This window comes from Athene noctua, chromosome 5 (genome assembly GCF_965140245.1).
Source record: "Athene noctua chromosome 5, bAthNoc1.hap1.1, whole genome shotgun sequence".
Taxonomy (NCBI): domain Eukaryota; kingdom Metazoa; phylum Chordata; class Aves; order Strigiformes; family Strigidae; genus Athene; species Athene noctua.
In genome coordinates, this window is record NC_134041.1 from 52,634,304 (window position 1) to 52,650,531 (window position 16,228).

General features: G+C 48.7%; 1 protein-coding gene across 2 annotated transcripts in view; it reads right to left on the reverse strand.

Moving 5' to 3' along the window:
- Positions 1–12,756: 12,756 nt before the first annotated feature.
- SLF2 (SMC5/6 complex localization factor 2) overlaps positions 12,757–16,228 on the reverse strand; it is a 31,087-nt gene continuing 27,615 nt past the window's right edge. For both annotated transcript variants that reach the window (XM_074907626.1, XM_074907627.1), the window contains exon 20: positions 12,757–15,448. In XM_074907626.1, the coding sequence (XP_074763727.1) occupies positions 15,413–15,448 (36 nt within the window). In that variant the 3' untranslated portion in view covers positions 12,757–15,412. The remainder of the gene's footprint in view (positions 15,449–16,228) is intronic.

A 16,228-nucleotide genomic window follows, 5' to 3' on the forward strand; every position in this document is an offset into this window, starting at 1 on the left:
AGGGAGAGATGTTGCCGTGCAAACTCCCCCCCCCGGCCCAGGGACAGTCAGCATGGGACGCATGGGGAGGGCTCGGGGCGGGGGGGTTCGCTTAGCAGGGGCTGTTTGGGTTATACAACCGCAAAACGGCCTCTGGCAGAGGAGCCTGCGTTCAAGCCCTTCGCAAGGCCAGGGAGGCAGAGGGCTGGAAACATTGGCTTGTAACTATAAAAAAGCATTACCGAATGCAGATAAGCATCATCCCGCTCTGCCAACACGGCACATGCAGTGTCATCACACCACAGCCACCCAGACGGTGCCACGGTGCCCGACGAGGCTCCTCACATCCCGCATCACACACCTGACCAAGGTGCCATGCCCCATTTTTTCCCTCCTGTTAGCACATGCCTCCCCATTTAGTCTGCGTTTACCCATGGTGGAAACTTGTTTGGAAACACAGGCAGGTAATGGCTTCTCTAGGGCCGTGTGTGGAGCCTTTTTGTCCTGGGTGGCTTCTGCAGCTCCTCCCCCGGGCAGGAGCTGCCAGGTTCGGGCCTGTGTTTGCTTTCCTTTCGCAAGCTTTCAGCGCCTGGCCAACACTCCCTCCTCACCCGTCACGGTGGCAGGCCTCCCGAAAGCGAAACCCCGAGAGCTGTATGTAATCAGCAGGTTGGATCTAGGGCAACTGGAAATCAGCTGGAGCGGGAGGTGGGGAGATGCTGTACCCGCGCACAGCAGATTACAGCTCCCAAAGCTGGCAGGGTGGCTGGGTGCTGCCAGCCCGTGGTTACAAGGCCATGTGGGGCCCAGTCCCACCACGAGCTCCCTCAACGCTGGCTCATCCCCTCCACATCGACTCCCCACAAGGGTCCAGGAGTCTACAGTAAGAGGCAAAGGGCCATCTTGACCCCCCACCTTGCAGGCCTGGAGCCAGACCCATGGCAGAGCTTACTGTTGAGCAGGTTGTGGTGAAGTTGCTGAGCATTGTCTGGGGTCAAGGATCAGCCCTGGTTGAGGTGTCACCACTACCTGGACCTTTTAAGGGTCAGTAACGGTGTCAGGGGCAGGGTGCTCCTGTAGGGACCCCAGCTAACACACCACTCTCGAGGCCTCTGACTTGAGGCCTCTGACAAGGCCTCTCAAGGCCAGGATCCAGCCTCCTAAAAATGCTGTGAGTGGAAAGGAGAGTAGTGGAGGTTTGAATCTCCCAGTTCTCACACACTGACGGGTCTCAGCTGAGGAGGGACCCATCTGGGTGCTTCTGTAGACAGGGTGGCTCCCATCACCCTCGTACACACTCACCAAGCAGCCACCATCCCCTCACCTGGCACAAGATGCCAGGACCCATTCCTTGTCCCCACTCCCAAGGACTGCAGGAGAGCTGAGAGAGACATCACCCACCTTCTCAAGCGCTCTCTGTCCTCCCTCCCTCACCTCCTGTATGCTCCAGTAGCTAATTACTGTCTCCTTCTGTCCTTGGGCAAAACCCCGGCATCCCCTCCACACCTCACAGTGCCTCACCTCACTGCCCACCCTGTGGAAGTGGGATGCCCACGCACTGGCAGCCGGGCTCACCCACAGCCACGCCTGGCCAGTCCTGGAGTGCTGTGCAGGCAGCAGGAGCGCAGGCTGAAGCAGCAGGCACTGCCCATGAGGCAGGGATGCTTTTGGCCAGCCTGTCTTACCCAGGGATCGGGGGTTTGCATGCTGCAAGGTGGCCGGTCCCCCACATCCTCTCCAAACCCCATCCCCTACCTTAGCAGAGGCGCAGCTGGAGGTTGCGGGGCTGGTTATGGGGAGAACTGGTCCATGAGCGCAGGGGAAGAGAGTACCAGGGCTGAGACAGGGCTGCCCAAGGCTCCCTCCCTCTCCAGGGCACTGTGCACGTCTTGTCCCACAGCAATACTCCCAGCCGGCGCGGGCAGCACAGGCAGACACCCTCCCACGTGGCTGCAAGCCGAACCCAGTACAAACTGGAGCTGTGTTAGCTTCTGGCCTTGCAGTGGGGTAATTAGTGCGTGAGCAAAGAGCGAGCAGAGCCCGGCGCGTTCACCACTGCATATTTACAGGCCCGAGCTTGCAAGGCTTTAATTAATTAACACGACTCATCGGCAGCTGGAAACAGATCTATTTTCAAAGGCTTCGCCTGCTCTGCTGCCCCCGTGAGATTAACTGAAGGAATTTAGGGCACCGCAAGGTTGAAGGCCAGGGCCTAGCTCTTATTTGCACGGCTTTCCCAAGAGCCCAAGTGCGATGGAGGCAGCAGCAGGCAGGAGCCAAACCAGACCCGACCCTTTCCTACACCTGCGTCCCTCTGCCCTGCAAAGGAGTGATGCTGAGGCAGATCTTGATTGTGCTCTAACCTCAGCTCAGAGCCAGCAATGCGCTGGAAGGGGAATTTCCCGCTGGAGCAGTCCTGCTGCCCCCGTTCCAGCCCAGGGGACAACTTGGAGCAGGGGGCCCTTCAGGTCATGCCACAGCACCTTAGAAAACCACCCTTCCCACAACCATGCAAGGAGATTTTATCCCTAAAGCTCTCTACCCGTTAATCCAAACAGCCTTTAGGAAAAGGAGATGCTTTAGTGCCCTGATCACCAGCCCAGTGTCTGGTTACTGTTTAATTTCTTCTTATTATCACTTTAACACCATGTCCCACAGAGAGAGGACTGAGCAGAACAGGCTTGTCCCATGTCACAACCCTGTCCACGCCAGGAGCATCTGCCCATCACAGCCACACCACTCTGGCACATGGCAAAGCCGGGTGGATGCCCAGGCTCAGCTGGCATGGTTGGGTTCACCCATCTCTGACAGATAACCCTACCCACAGCAGTGGGTAGAAACTCCCACAGCCAGCTCCTTTCACCTCTTCAATGTCCAAGGAGTCAGGGAGAAGCTGTGGCAGCTCTCATGTTTCACTTGGCACTGCACCCCTGTCCCAGCCGGCATCCCAGATGACGCGAGGAATTATAACAGGGCCACAGCACCGTGAAATATTGATAGGATTAGCGTGGATCAGCTCTCCCAGCACACATGCTGCACTCGCCCCGAGCCCAGGAGCTGCTGACCTGCATGCACTCAGGTTGCAGCTCAGCACCCGGGGCGGCAGTGCTGCCAGGTGCTCCCTGCCGGATCCACAGCCAGAGACATTTCTCCAGCCACTGCCAGCCTGCAGACTTCCTACAGTGACATGGGGGACCCCATCACAGCAAAAAAGACACATTAAGCTGCTTAATGCACGATACCGCTGTGCCTCAAGCTCTGCTGGCGATGAGGCGTTGTCTGGTTTGGTTGTAGCTCAGCTTCCACTGCCACCCTGGGCCCTAGTGGACCACCACCCTGCCTGTCACCCTGAAACATGCCAGCCCCTAGGCTCCATCCCCTTCAGTCCCCTTTCCCCCTCTCAAGTTCATCCTGCATGGCCAGGACCACAGGGGATGCCCCATGCCCAGAGGTGTCCTGGGTGACTGGCAGGAGACCCCTGCCCCCAGTGCTGGGAATCAGATTTGGCCAGGAAGAGGGTTTCATTGTGGATCACAGCAGCACAAATACAAACAATTTAGCAGAACTGAATAACAGTCAGCATGAAATTGGAAATACGCTGGCATGGGTGCATGCCACAGGAGCAGCATGTCACAAAGCCCCCAGCTTTGGGGTTGCAGTGTCTATCAAACCCATGGGGCTGACCAGGATCTGCAGACTTTGGTAGGAAACTCCTTCCCAGGGCAGATCTGGCTCCTCCCTGGTGGTGCCTGCAGCCTGCCTTTTCCCTTGCCCCAAGCAAGAAAAGCAGGATAAAACCCCAGCATCTGGGATTTGGTTTGCCAAATCTACAGTCCTAGGGGCAGCAGGCAGCTGGACCGTTTCAAGCTGCTCTCCAGACTGGTTTGAAAGCCAGCTGGGAGTTACAAAATCACAACACTCCGGCAGCTGGGGATTTATGAAACCCACAAAAGAGTTGTGAAACTCATGTTAAAGCTGTGCCAGCCCACACTGTGCTGAGAGGCACGTTATAATGCCAAAACTACCAGCGGAAAATTGGGTACCTTTCCCTTTCGACATGAGAAAGCAACAATGACCAAACTAGCTTTTTCTCCAGGCCCCTCCATCCCTCAACTACTCTGCAAGATCAACATCACTGCTTTGCCTCCTTCCGTGGAAGAAAAGCCCAGCGGGGAGCACACCAGCCCCACACCACAGTGTCGGTCTCACTGCTCTAGCATCTGCCATCTCAGTGGTCTCCTCTGCTCGCCCCAGGGCCAGCCTGCCCAGGCTCCTGGCCAGCAGTGCTGCGTGAAGCAGAAGAGCAGAAAAGACCCACGGGCAATGCCTGGAGCCTGGCAGCAGCACTCTTGCCAGCCACTGAGTGAACACTCACCAGACTTGGCTTTGTTTCCTGAGAGCATCATGGACTCGTCAAGCCAAGCGTGATGCTCTGCAGATTAGCCCCAGGAAAAAAAAATATTCCAGCAGGCACAGAGCATGAAAGGCTCAGGAGCCTCTTCCCTTCAAGTCATTGAGCAAACTTTCCAAACCACTGTTTCTTCAGGCTGAGAGCCAATAAGGAAAATTACAATTGCAGAAGAATTTGTCTGAGAAAGTTATAGCGAGTTGGAAAAAGACAGGGGCAGACCAGAAGGCAGCGGAACAGCCAGCCGTGCTGCAGCCGCTCCAGCCCAGGGCTCTGTTTTGGGAAGGGACCGGACTTTTCCCTCCAGCTCAGTACAGCAGCAGCGTTGCTGCCCCGACTTCCCACAAGATCAGATGCTGGATTTCTCCCCTGTAAGTATTCAGCAGTGGAAATTGGGATGTTGTGCCCAAGGCCATTTGTTGATGAAGGCTGCCAGCTGCCGGCAGCCCCAGCCACAGAGCCCAGCGTGGTGCCAGGGAGGATTTTCTCAGGGGAGAAGCAGCTGAGTCACAGCAGCCTCCGATCTGTTCCCACAAGCCCGGCTGCGAGAGACGCGCGGGAGTTCACGGACAGGCGTTTACATGGGGAGCCAGCAGGGCTTGGTTTGCTCATCTGCAAACCTCTCTGAGCCTGTGGAAAGCATCTCCCTGGCTTGGGATCTATCAGCAGCACACCTGTGGGGAAGGGCTGGCAAGACTGCAGGAGGGCAGGCTCCTGACCTGACTTTCAACTGGGCAGGGCTGTTTTGGGATGCTCCTGCAGCACAGGGGCCAAATGCCAGCAGCCACCGGGAATCCCATGGGAGAGGCAAGAGTGGCATTTCGGGGCTTGACGTGGGGTCTCGTCCCAGCTCTGGGGCAGGAGCAGGGCCAAAGTGGCTGCAGGCGGGGAAGAGGCAGAGCTGCAGTTCCAGCCCCAGAAGAAGGGTTAGCTCAGCTGAACTCCAGCAACCCATCTGCCCATCATCCCAGCTGCTCCCAGTAAAAGCGGGCAGGCTCCAGCTTGGTCAGGGAGCACAGGAGGGTCAGTCTCTGTTTCTGGAGCTGGGGCACAGGCCCCTGTGTTTTCACCTGCATGGCAGGTCGGGTCCCTGCCACACGCTGCCAAGAGCAGTAACATGTGTCTGCGGGGTTGCACAGGCACTGGGGCAATATGGGTGGCTTTTAAGAGCTGGTCTTTTGGGTGAGCTAACCCGCAGCCTGCAGAGCTGAAGCCAGGAGGGTGTAATGGCTCCTGGCATCCACCCTTTGGGCCAAGCCGCCAGCCAGGATCCACACCCCCATGGCTTCGTCTTTTAGCCATCTGACCCCTGTGCCCAAGCAACCTTTCCCCCAGCCCTGCTTGCTCCAGCCCAAAGCTCAGCTAAACCACAGCCTGCCTCTCCATCCCAGGCACCAAACCCCAATGCTGCCATCGCCGCCACTGAAGAAAAAACAAGCCAAGCAGCGCAGTAAATAACCCCCTGCACACAAGCAGAGCGCTGGCAAGCAGAGCCAGGCGCATCTATCACACTCACAGTTTTTCTTCAGCTCTGACACTTTGATAGGGACGAGGGGGTGGGGGAAGGAGAGGAGCTTCCAAAATTTATGAGCTTGAGTTTAAAAATACATCTCCTAGAAGCACTGCAAAACCCAGAGATGGCGACGGCGAGTGGCTTAAAAGCTGCCTTCAGGAACGAACACAAAAGCGGTGCCTGCCTCAGAAAGAGGGATTTGGGAAACCTGTGTGGCTGATGTCACAAACTGTGTCCCTACTGGGATCGTTTTGCAAGTCACAGCTCCCCATGCCATGCATTACAAGTGAAATGAAAGGTAAGGGTAACAAATGACGGGTTAAAATCCCTCCAGCCCTATGGTAATCTCAGCCTCAGCACAGGTAGGATTTGGACTGTCACCTTCAATCTCCCAGTTTCTCCTCTACATCCCTGACCTTCTGCTGCTCCACACACAGTCAGCTTCCCAGCCCCATTTGGAAACAGATCCCCTTATGCAAAGAAAAGAGCTTGTAGTTGTAAATTTAGCTGAAAACATGTCCACCATAGGGAATCACATATCAAATAATAAAGCCAAACGAATGTCATGAAAAACAACCACAGCATCAGAGTCCTTGGTCTTTATAGATGGACTGTCCCCCAGCAGGGTGCCACAGAATGAACAGCTGAAAAACGTTACCCAGTCATTAAAAACATCTAAAAGTAATTTAGCCTGAGTGACAATGATGCTCAAAGCAAGTTATTTGTCTGCTGAGATAAAATGAGCTATTTCAAGCTTGCCTTTTGTTGTCATTTTCTTTTAAAGTCAGAGAAGACTGAAAAAACGCTGAGCCAACAGCCTTGCCAGCAGAGCCCAGGCACTGCAGCAGTGGCACGGGAAGCATCACCGTGAGCTGCCCTGATCCCCCCTGCCATCATGCTCCCAACTCCCCGGTCGTAAGGGAGTGGGAAGATGGTTGGAATGGATGGGGAAGAGAGTCCCCGGGGCCACCATTGCATCTCTGCTGAGTTACAGTGCCATTTAGGGTGATGGTTTTGCCATGGAAACATCTCCCTCCTAACAATAGATCTATCAGCACATGTCCCAAAAGCAGCCTGGCGTTCACTGGTAATTTTTGCTTCCCTGTGAGGGAGGCCAGAGACTTACCCTTCCCGTGCTTCTCTTTTTTTTTTTTTTAAAAAAAAACCCTCCAAACTTCTGAGTTAACCCATCAAAAGCATGGCCTGAGTCTAAGGCTCCTCTAAAATCTCCTCATAAGCAGATTTTTGGTGAGCTCTTTAGGTACACAGAGCATTTCAAATGCCCAGTATTAAATATTTTGGGTGAAACATAACTCTTCTAAGTGTAGCCAGCTTTGCTCTGAAGCTCCAAGTAAGTGAAATTTCTCTGCAGCATTCAGGAACTGATCTCCTTCTTGCTGGTTCCTTCTCCCCGTACTGTTCAACTGAGTTAATGTATTCCAAAACTTGATTATTTTTTTTTTAATTCACCCCACATAATCAGATTTTGGGAAGCTGTGGTGAGATGCTTACAAGCAGTTTTTGTCCTCAGGTGTTTTCCAAGCAGGCTGCATCCATCACGTTCTAGTGCTTTAGCACATCTCCGTACAAATGGTACATTCAAGAGTCAGCTGAATTCCTTTGATTCATGTTCCTGCATATCCATATAGCTAATTTACCTTTATTAAAAAAAAAAAAAAAGAAAAAAAAGAAGGAGCTATTAAGAAGGACAGTGTCAAGGCCAGCAGAGCGAGTGCCGAAGGGCTGGGTTAATGAGCTGCGCGGTCGCTGCTGTCCGAGTGCCCAGGCTGGCTGGAGCCAGGAGCTGCTGTCCCAGCAGGGCTGACTCAGTCCTTCATCAGGCAGAAACAGGTTGCAGCCTCCTGCACCCTTCTTTTGGGTACTTCCCTACACGCCAGGGTCTGTGGTTAACCCTGCTTGCTCCAGCCTCCTCCAACGGTGTTTTCCCAGGGGGGTTCGTGTGTGCGTTGGGCTTGGGCCAACCCCCCCTACCCAGCCCCAGCTGTATCCCTGCGCTTCAGGGAGAAGGTGAAACAGGAATATGGATAAATCAATCTGCCCTCGCATCTAACATGAAGGCTACCCACTTGCCTCCCGCAGCCGGACAAGCATGCTGCCTCCCCCTCTGCCTGCGCCAGCAATGTCACCGAGCCGCTCCCTCGCAAGGACACTTCCAAGGCGAGGGAGCAGGGATTTGCAAGACACCCGTCATGATCGTTTATTCTTGTCATTTCTGACCCTCAGGGTAAGAAGAACATCAGAGCACTGCAGGCACGAAACAACAAGCTTTGTAGGTCATATCAGCGTGTAAAGTACCATTAGGAACCACAGCACGAAGCATGAATAATACTCCCTTTATTCCACGTATACCTCGATGCCCTTTAAATAAATGCAAATGGTTATTTGTGGACAGGTTTGTATGAGATGCCTGCTCAGGGACACAGGGCTAAAATGGAGCTGGAGCAGTAAGTTTGCTCTCTCCCCTGTATACAAGTCAGAGCAACCACAGTGTTGATAGTCTTAGGGATAGTCCAAGGGATCCTAGGCAAACAACGACCAGGGAAATCACTGTAAATCTTTCTTGCACAGATTTATGTTCTATCCACTACACGAGAGCTGCAAAACACACGTCCTTGCATGCCAGCCTCCTCTCTGCGAAGGACAGCAGGGCAGGAGAAACTTTGGACTCAAAGCCTGGAAAGAGACCTTCAAGAACCGATCACATAATTTCTGAAAAGTCAGGAACAGTCAACCTCGACTGCTTTCCTTAAATCCTTTCAGCAAATAATGACCTCGATTGCCAAAAATTATCTGATAATGCAAAGGCAGTGAGAGATGTGCAGTGAGTCATCTCCCAGGCACACTGAACTCCCTTTTGTCTTTGCAGTGACAGAAGACACGCTCCCAGCTGGAGTGGGGCGAGGTTGCCCCCAAGAGGCAAATCTGACACAGCAACTAGAAAGGGGAAACACTCAATTCTGTTCTGAGGGTACCACACAGGATTATTTTTTTTAAATCTCATATGCTCTTATTTTCACTTCTCCCTAGCTGGAAAGATCTCCAGATGGGGTGGGAGGGGAGAGAAACAAGGTCATCTTTGGTGTGTGGTTGGTTGGGTGTCACATTTTGTTCTGCTGGAGCTCCTGAACCACACAACTTGTTTTCCTAGTCTCACTTGCAGTGTCATTAGAAAGATCAAAAAAAGTCACTGGTGTCTCTTCAGCCACAGGAGACATTTGATCTCATACACCCCACTAGGCTTCTTTAGAGTGAGGGCTGGTGGCACCTTCAACTGCAGCTTCTGTTGCAGGAGCAGGAGACACGCAACTGTGGACAACAGTTTGGAAACTGAGATGAAATGACACAAAATCCCTCAGCCATTCACATAAAGCATACAGGCAGCCCACCACACTGGACCAAAATCCTAGTATCTTGCAGGGGGTACAGAAGCAGGATGGATACACTGGAGTATCTCCCCAGCACATGCTTCACCCTCCAGAGATCAGCAGCCTGAAGCTTCCTCAGCCAGGGATGGCCACTTTGACTTCATAGACCCTGATGGATTTTTCTGCCACAAAACCTTTGAAGCTCCAAGCTTTTAGCATCCACAATATCTTAAGGCAAGCAGATCCCCAGCTCCTGTCTGCTTTTGTTTGCTTTGAGCTTTCCTGCTAATAAAAGAACTACAGAGTCTGAAACCAAATTACAGAACACCATTGAATAACTTCTCTCTATTTAACATTTTTTTAGGCCATTTGATTGCTGAGGTCTCTATTTTATTTTCCAACATTACAGCTATTTCCGAGATGGAGAGACGCAGCTGACTTAAGGCCACTGCAATTTATTCCTGTTCTCTACAGACACATGCAGATTCCCTCCCAAAGGGCTAAACCTGTGATATAACCTAGAATTTAACCATTCCTAGAGCTGCTTTTCAAGAGGACACAGTTTAAATATCTCAGTTGATATGTACCCAGGGTACTCACTGCTCTTGCGCCGAGTTCCTCGTGGGTCCCCCTGCCCCACTCAGCTGGAGAATGTCCCCAAATCCCCAGCACTGAACCCCTGCCGCAGCACCCAGCTTACTGTCAGCTCCAAACTGGAAGCGTCATCTCCAAAATGACTGTCGCACTGGCTCCTGCCAGACACTTAATTACGAGGAAGGCTGACACAGTTTCTCAGCAAACGGTATTCACGTACTGTGGGGAAAAACAGAATGAGGGCGAGAGGAAAAATGGGCTAATAAGACAAAATCAACTGGAGGAGAAAATCAACTAGAGGGAAAAACACATTGGGCTGTGCAAACCTTACCATAACAATGCTGGATCCCAAAATACTGAGAAAATTAGGTTAGTACACAGGGGAATCAGGCAGCGCTCCACAAACATGGAGGAGAGTTGATATGCAGTGCAGCATCTCGGCATCCTCACCTGCCAGGCCTCTCCCTGCAGCTTGGGTTAGGGCAAAGGGGACAGGTTCAGTTTCCAGCACACATGTGAATGTGTCCTAGAGCCTAAATGATGCTGTCTGAAGAGCCCATGGCCACCCTGCAGGATTTACACTGCATTTATAAAAGCTTGCAGTATGAATAAAGCACAAAACTTAATGCCTAGCCATCCTTTCCCCACTGCTGAGCCTGACAGCTTTAAGCTATTACTTTTATTCCAACCACAGCCTGGTGGTCAGCCAGGAGAAGAAAGGGACCCTCTGCTCCTGCCTGCACTCTGAGCGCCAGGACTTTCATCTCCAAGCAGGCTTTGAGAGAAGAGAGCCCAAGACCAAGAGGCAAAGCCATGGAGCCTGCAAGCTGAGCCCCAGCTCACAGCACTCGCTGCTCAGGTGAAGGACATGCCTGGTAGCACAAAAGCTGCAAAAATCTATTTACCCTTTCTGGTTTTCTCTGCAGAGGTGAAGAAGCATGGCTCATCCAGCTTCAGGCAGCTGCAGCAGTGAGTGCAAACCCAAAGGGAAGCACTGGGAGAAGGGTGTGAAAACGGCCCCGTATCCTGTTGCTTGGAGCCCTCCCCTACACAACATATGGGCCAAAATTGCCTTGAAGAGCTTTAGGTCTCCCCCCAGTCTGATGGTAAAGATGCCCTGATGACAATGAAGGGAACAATTCCACTTGCCACCCCCTCCCCATGACCTCCCTATAGGGAACTGGAAGGAGATGGAACAGCAGCAGCAGCTCACCACACAGACAAGGGAGTCATTCAAAAAGTACAACAGATCTGAAAAGTCACCTGAAAATACATCTTAACCAGCTGCCTGCAAGTATGGGGAACAGCTCCAGCATCCACACCAAAATATCAAGACGGAAAGATGTAAATGTTTTTTCTTCTCTCACCACCCAGCCCTACTTTTGATACTAGATAAAACACTCCTTCAAATTCCTTACTGCAGAGGCAAAGCAGCGCTGGCTGAGAAAAACGGCAGTCAGGCAAAACTAAAAGCACCTCTGCAAGGAGAAGCCCTTCAAGGAATTTACTTTCTCTAGGAACCTCCCCATCAGCAGTCCACACTGTGCCCCAGCGCTGCAAGCCCTTTTCAACACTAAATAAGGGCTCCCACCGGTAAAGCTGGCAAAACATCCACAAGGCAAAACATCGAGGTATTTCACAGCCCAGGGAGAAGATGGGAAAACAGCAATTTGAACATCATTGATAGTGTTCTGATAACAAGCCACAAGGAATGAGCTAAATTCATTCATGATTGTCTGACCTCTCTGGGCAGCTCCTTCGGAGCTCCATAGGAGGATCCCACAGCAGCTGCCTAGGCTCCTACAAGCTCATCAAGCCTCTTCTCTGCCCCACACCAGCCAGTCCCAAGAGCCTTTTATCTTCTTCAGGTTGCTGAAACAAGCATGATGAGTGCCAACAGCTGCCCCTTTGGCACAGCAGGGTGTTTCCCACTGAGGAACCTTGGGCAAGAAAAATTTCTCAAGAGTTTGTAAGCCCAAGGAATGAGCCTCCAGAAGAATTAGGAGGGTCGTCTCCAACAGCACCCTTTCTGATTTGCCCCCTCTGTGTGGCTTGTTATTCCACCAAACACTAGAAGCCAGCAGAAGAAAAAGAAAAAAAACAAAACAAACCCAGGCCAGGGACACTATGCTATACATACAGTTCTCCTGGGAAAGAAAAACATACAAGACCAGTGTTAATACTGTGGTTTGAAGTGTTCCTGCTACTGACAGGGTCAGCAAAAGAATCCTTTTTGTGATTCAACTACCTTGCTTCAGTCTCCAAGAGAAAGCGTAGTCTCTCTCACAGCCTATGTGCCTGGAGTCCACCCTTGGACTAGGCCACATGTGAGACACAGAGCTGGCTGCTAGGCAGCACTAAGCTTTCATGGAGACGCACCTGGCACATCTGTGCTCTGAAAATTACCACTGAGGTATCCATCCCTCATTATTAAAAAAAAAGTCTTTTTCCACACTGAAATGCTAGCTCTAAAATCCTATCACATAGCAATCTCACCAGCTGCTCTGCCAATAACAGCACACTTCGTGTGTTTGTGCCAGCCATCTGCTTTTCCCAAAGATATTCTCAACTCAACTACGAGCTTTGGGGCCTTCAGAGAGTTCCTGCAGCCACTGCATCAATGGAGCGTACATGTCCTACTGACCTTCAGCCAGACCTACCTGTGAGTCATTAATCACTTCTGAAATCCCCATCCATTACCAAGTTCCACAACAGGAATAGTGAGACTAGAAGATGCAGAAATAGTTTTGCTGGCAGGTCTCTTCAACTTAAAGCCAGAAGCGCTTTTTTAAGCCATACAGAGGCTTGTCAGAAAATTAAAAACAACCCCAAACCAACAACAAAACAGGCAAAGAGCCACAAATATATATTTTATAGTCAACCTTTAATGTTTTGTCTGTGACTACTGCAATAAAGTGCACCTAATTTCACATGAAATGAGATAACATGGCTCTTAATACAACCATCATAATATCAAAAGATAAATGTCAGTGCAAAATGCTTATCTGAAGACGACCAAAGCAGTTAAGACATTTACTGTGCAAACAGCCTTTTCCAACACATGTAACTTCTGGCTGGCAGCCAGTAAATGAGTCAGCGAAACACAACGGCAGCAGGTTTGCTATTTCAATTCCAGGAGTCCTGAAGCAGTGCTCCGCTCAGCAGTCCTTGTAAAGACTGCAGCAATGCTTTGGGATCATCTCTGTAAGGATACTAATGAGCTCAAATTCAACCTACGCCTAGGCTTAAGCGACTGGGGAATTACTACTCAGCTATAAAACAGATGGAAGAAAGTCCAGACAAAGCAGGAGGAGGAGAGAGAGGGAAAATACAGGAATGTATACACAGAATTAGGCATGAAAACACAGGACTGGCTGAGCTAAGAATGATTTGAAGACTTTTTCCATTTATAGTAAGCTAATCAGCTGTGAACCCAAGAATGACAATGTGTACCATAAGACCAAAATAGGATCCACAGCTATTTTTTTGTGAAACAGAGCTGAGGCATGCCCATTTTGTCCAGGGACATTTAATTAGAAAAGCATGTCTGGTTTTATTTTTTCATTGTTCTGTTAAAGAAAAGTAAATATCAAAGTGGCTATTTCATCTGGAAAAAAAACCTCAGCAGTTTCAGTGTGCTTTGAACTGCAGTACAAAAGCTGTTCATCTAAACCCCTCTCCTTCTCCAAAATATACAGGACAGCAACTTCAACTTTACATGGTAAGAAAATATATACACATCACATACAGTTAACATTCTGCATTTTTAAAAAAACTTTATATAACATTAGTGAGAAAAAAATATAAACATTAATAAAATTACATACAATATATTCAATAGAGTAGCCAACTGCTACCAGAGGGAAGGCTGATACACTATCAAAGACAAGCAGAGCAAAGGATGGCGTTGCCATACATATATAACACCATGTAATTTTTTTCTTTTTAGCCTAAAGCAGTTTTATTTCCAAACGAAGATACCCTTTGAGGTAGATTCTTCCAATTCTTAAATAACATGTTGAGATTAAAAAAAGGGATTTTCTTCCCCCTCTCCCCAAACAATGCCACGAGCATAACTTTTGTTTGAAGAAAGATAAGCTGATTATCCTGTGAAGAGCACAGAGACACTACAGTCTTAGGCTAGTTCTCTAACACTTGAAATGAAAGACAAAACATTTAATACGAATTTGCAAATAAAATACCTTCCCTGTAAGATGCATTCATTCTATAGCAGTTCCTTTATATGTAATATACATGCTTAAATTTGAAGGTGGGGTGGGGTTTTTTTGAAACTCATTTTACTTTCTCATCTTGGAAAGTTGTAGGCAATTTATCACACAAGACAGGTAATCTAAAAAATTAAAAGGAAACAGTGTTATAAAATGCACACGTTGATATTATTAAAAATTTCACTTGTTACAGGAATCCCAGTTGGTGTTTCTACCCAATACCTTAACTTTCTCTTCATATATACACACATCCTACAGACAAACCACAGTGTAAGATTTAAGTGATGGCATCTGCACAGCACAAAAGGAGATCACATCTTCCTTTGATTATTTACAAACAGCTCCTGGAGCTTTGTGTACATATTGTCTGCGCAGCAAGACTTCACAGAAAGGAATTCAGACCTCATATGGCTTTCACAGGTTTTACGTAGGTGGGCCAAATGCTCATCTCCTCAAATCTCCACTGAGCTGAGATTTTAGGGTTAGCCCTTTCTCCATTTGGAGGGAGTGCTGAAGGCAGATAACACAGGTGTTTGTTTCTTAAATAGCAGTACAACAACACTACTGGTGCAATAAGATTTCATTTATAACTTGGTCTTACAGAAACACTTCCCATGCAGTCACATTCACTGCATAAATAAATTAATGCCTGAAAACGAGGAAGTTAAAATGAACGCATCATTGTAATAACAAATTCCATTTTGTTATTTGATAAAACACAACCACAGAGCAAAGAAGAATCCACTTTTAGGGACACTGGATGGTCATACCAATTCTGCTTTGCAAATTTAACGTGTGCAGGCAATTCTGTTATTCAGTCCAGTTTTGAACCACTTCCTCACCTGCTCACAACAGGGCAGGTCTAACACTGAACTCACATTCTGTGTCACAGGGCAGCTCTTTCCCAGCCATCCTAAAACAATACTTGCAGGTGTGTGCTGGCAAGAAAACTCACACAGACGGTTTTCAAATATGTCTTACGATTAACAACGGAAATGAGAAAACTTCCCTCAGCTTTCAATACGATAAAATATTGCTAGCCAATTCAGACAGAGCTATCTAAATAGCTGGGCTTTTTTATTTTATCCACTTCAATTTTTCAGAAATAACGTATTTGTAGTAAAAGCAATATTAATTAGATCACTGTGTTTATTTTATTTGCCTGAATCAAGCTCAAGTTCTAACTCAGGTTCCTGAGAACTCAGATTCTTCTTCTGTTCCAACCAAGGTGAAGCTCCAGTCATTCTACGTCTTCCTTGGTATCAGAGTTTTTCTGTTAACTTTCCCTGAACTAGGCAAGACTTCAAGAATCTGGCTCCCAGAAGTCATGTAGTTTTCCCTAAAGAGTAAAACCAAAATAGTAAACAAGTCAGAAAACCACTGATAGAAGAGGAGAGTAGGCAAGTGTCTAACTTGAGATCACCACCGTGTTGCAAGTCCCTAGAATTTTATTCTGAAACACTCGCCAGTTTCCCCGTATATGAATCAACCCCAAACATCTCTGAAAAAAAAAACCTCTGACAGAGCTGCATCATTATCAGCTTTCATCTATTGCTGAGTAGTTTCTCCAGCCATGTGTTACTGTCTTAATTCCCTTCATCCTCTGTAACAACAACAAAAAAAAAAAAAGCACAAAACCAAACCAAAACAAAAAACCAAACACCACAACACACACACTACAAACAACTTCTTTTTTGCACATTGCTGGGAGCAATTAATAGTCTTTACAGACAAATGCTTGATTACAGAATTTTGAAATGAAATAAATACTAAGCATTTAAGTTTTATGTGATACACTACATTACCGGAAAGCTGAGCTTTTCTAAAACAGGTAGCTTTATATTCCAAGACAGGACTCAAACAGTTGGTCTGATCACATTACAAAAAAACCCTTACAACCCTAGACTGAGAGAAACAGCTCTGAACTCTGGATAGCAGTAGAAATTACCCACTTATTCCACCAAGGCCAGCTAGCTATCATGAAGGCAAATATGAATGAGACACATTATTTACTACGGCATTTCGAGAACATGAAAGGCTTTTCCTAATCACTGCATGAAATATGACATATTCAAAGGAGGAGGAGTTATCAAGAGCCATTAAACATATGTGGATAGAG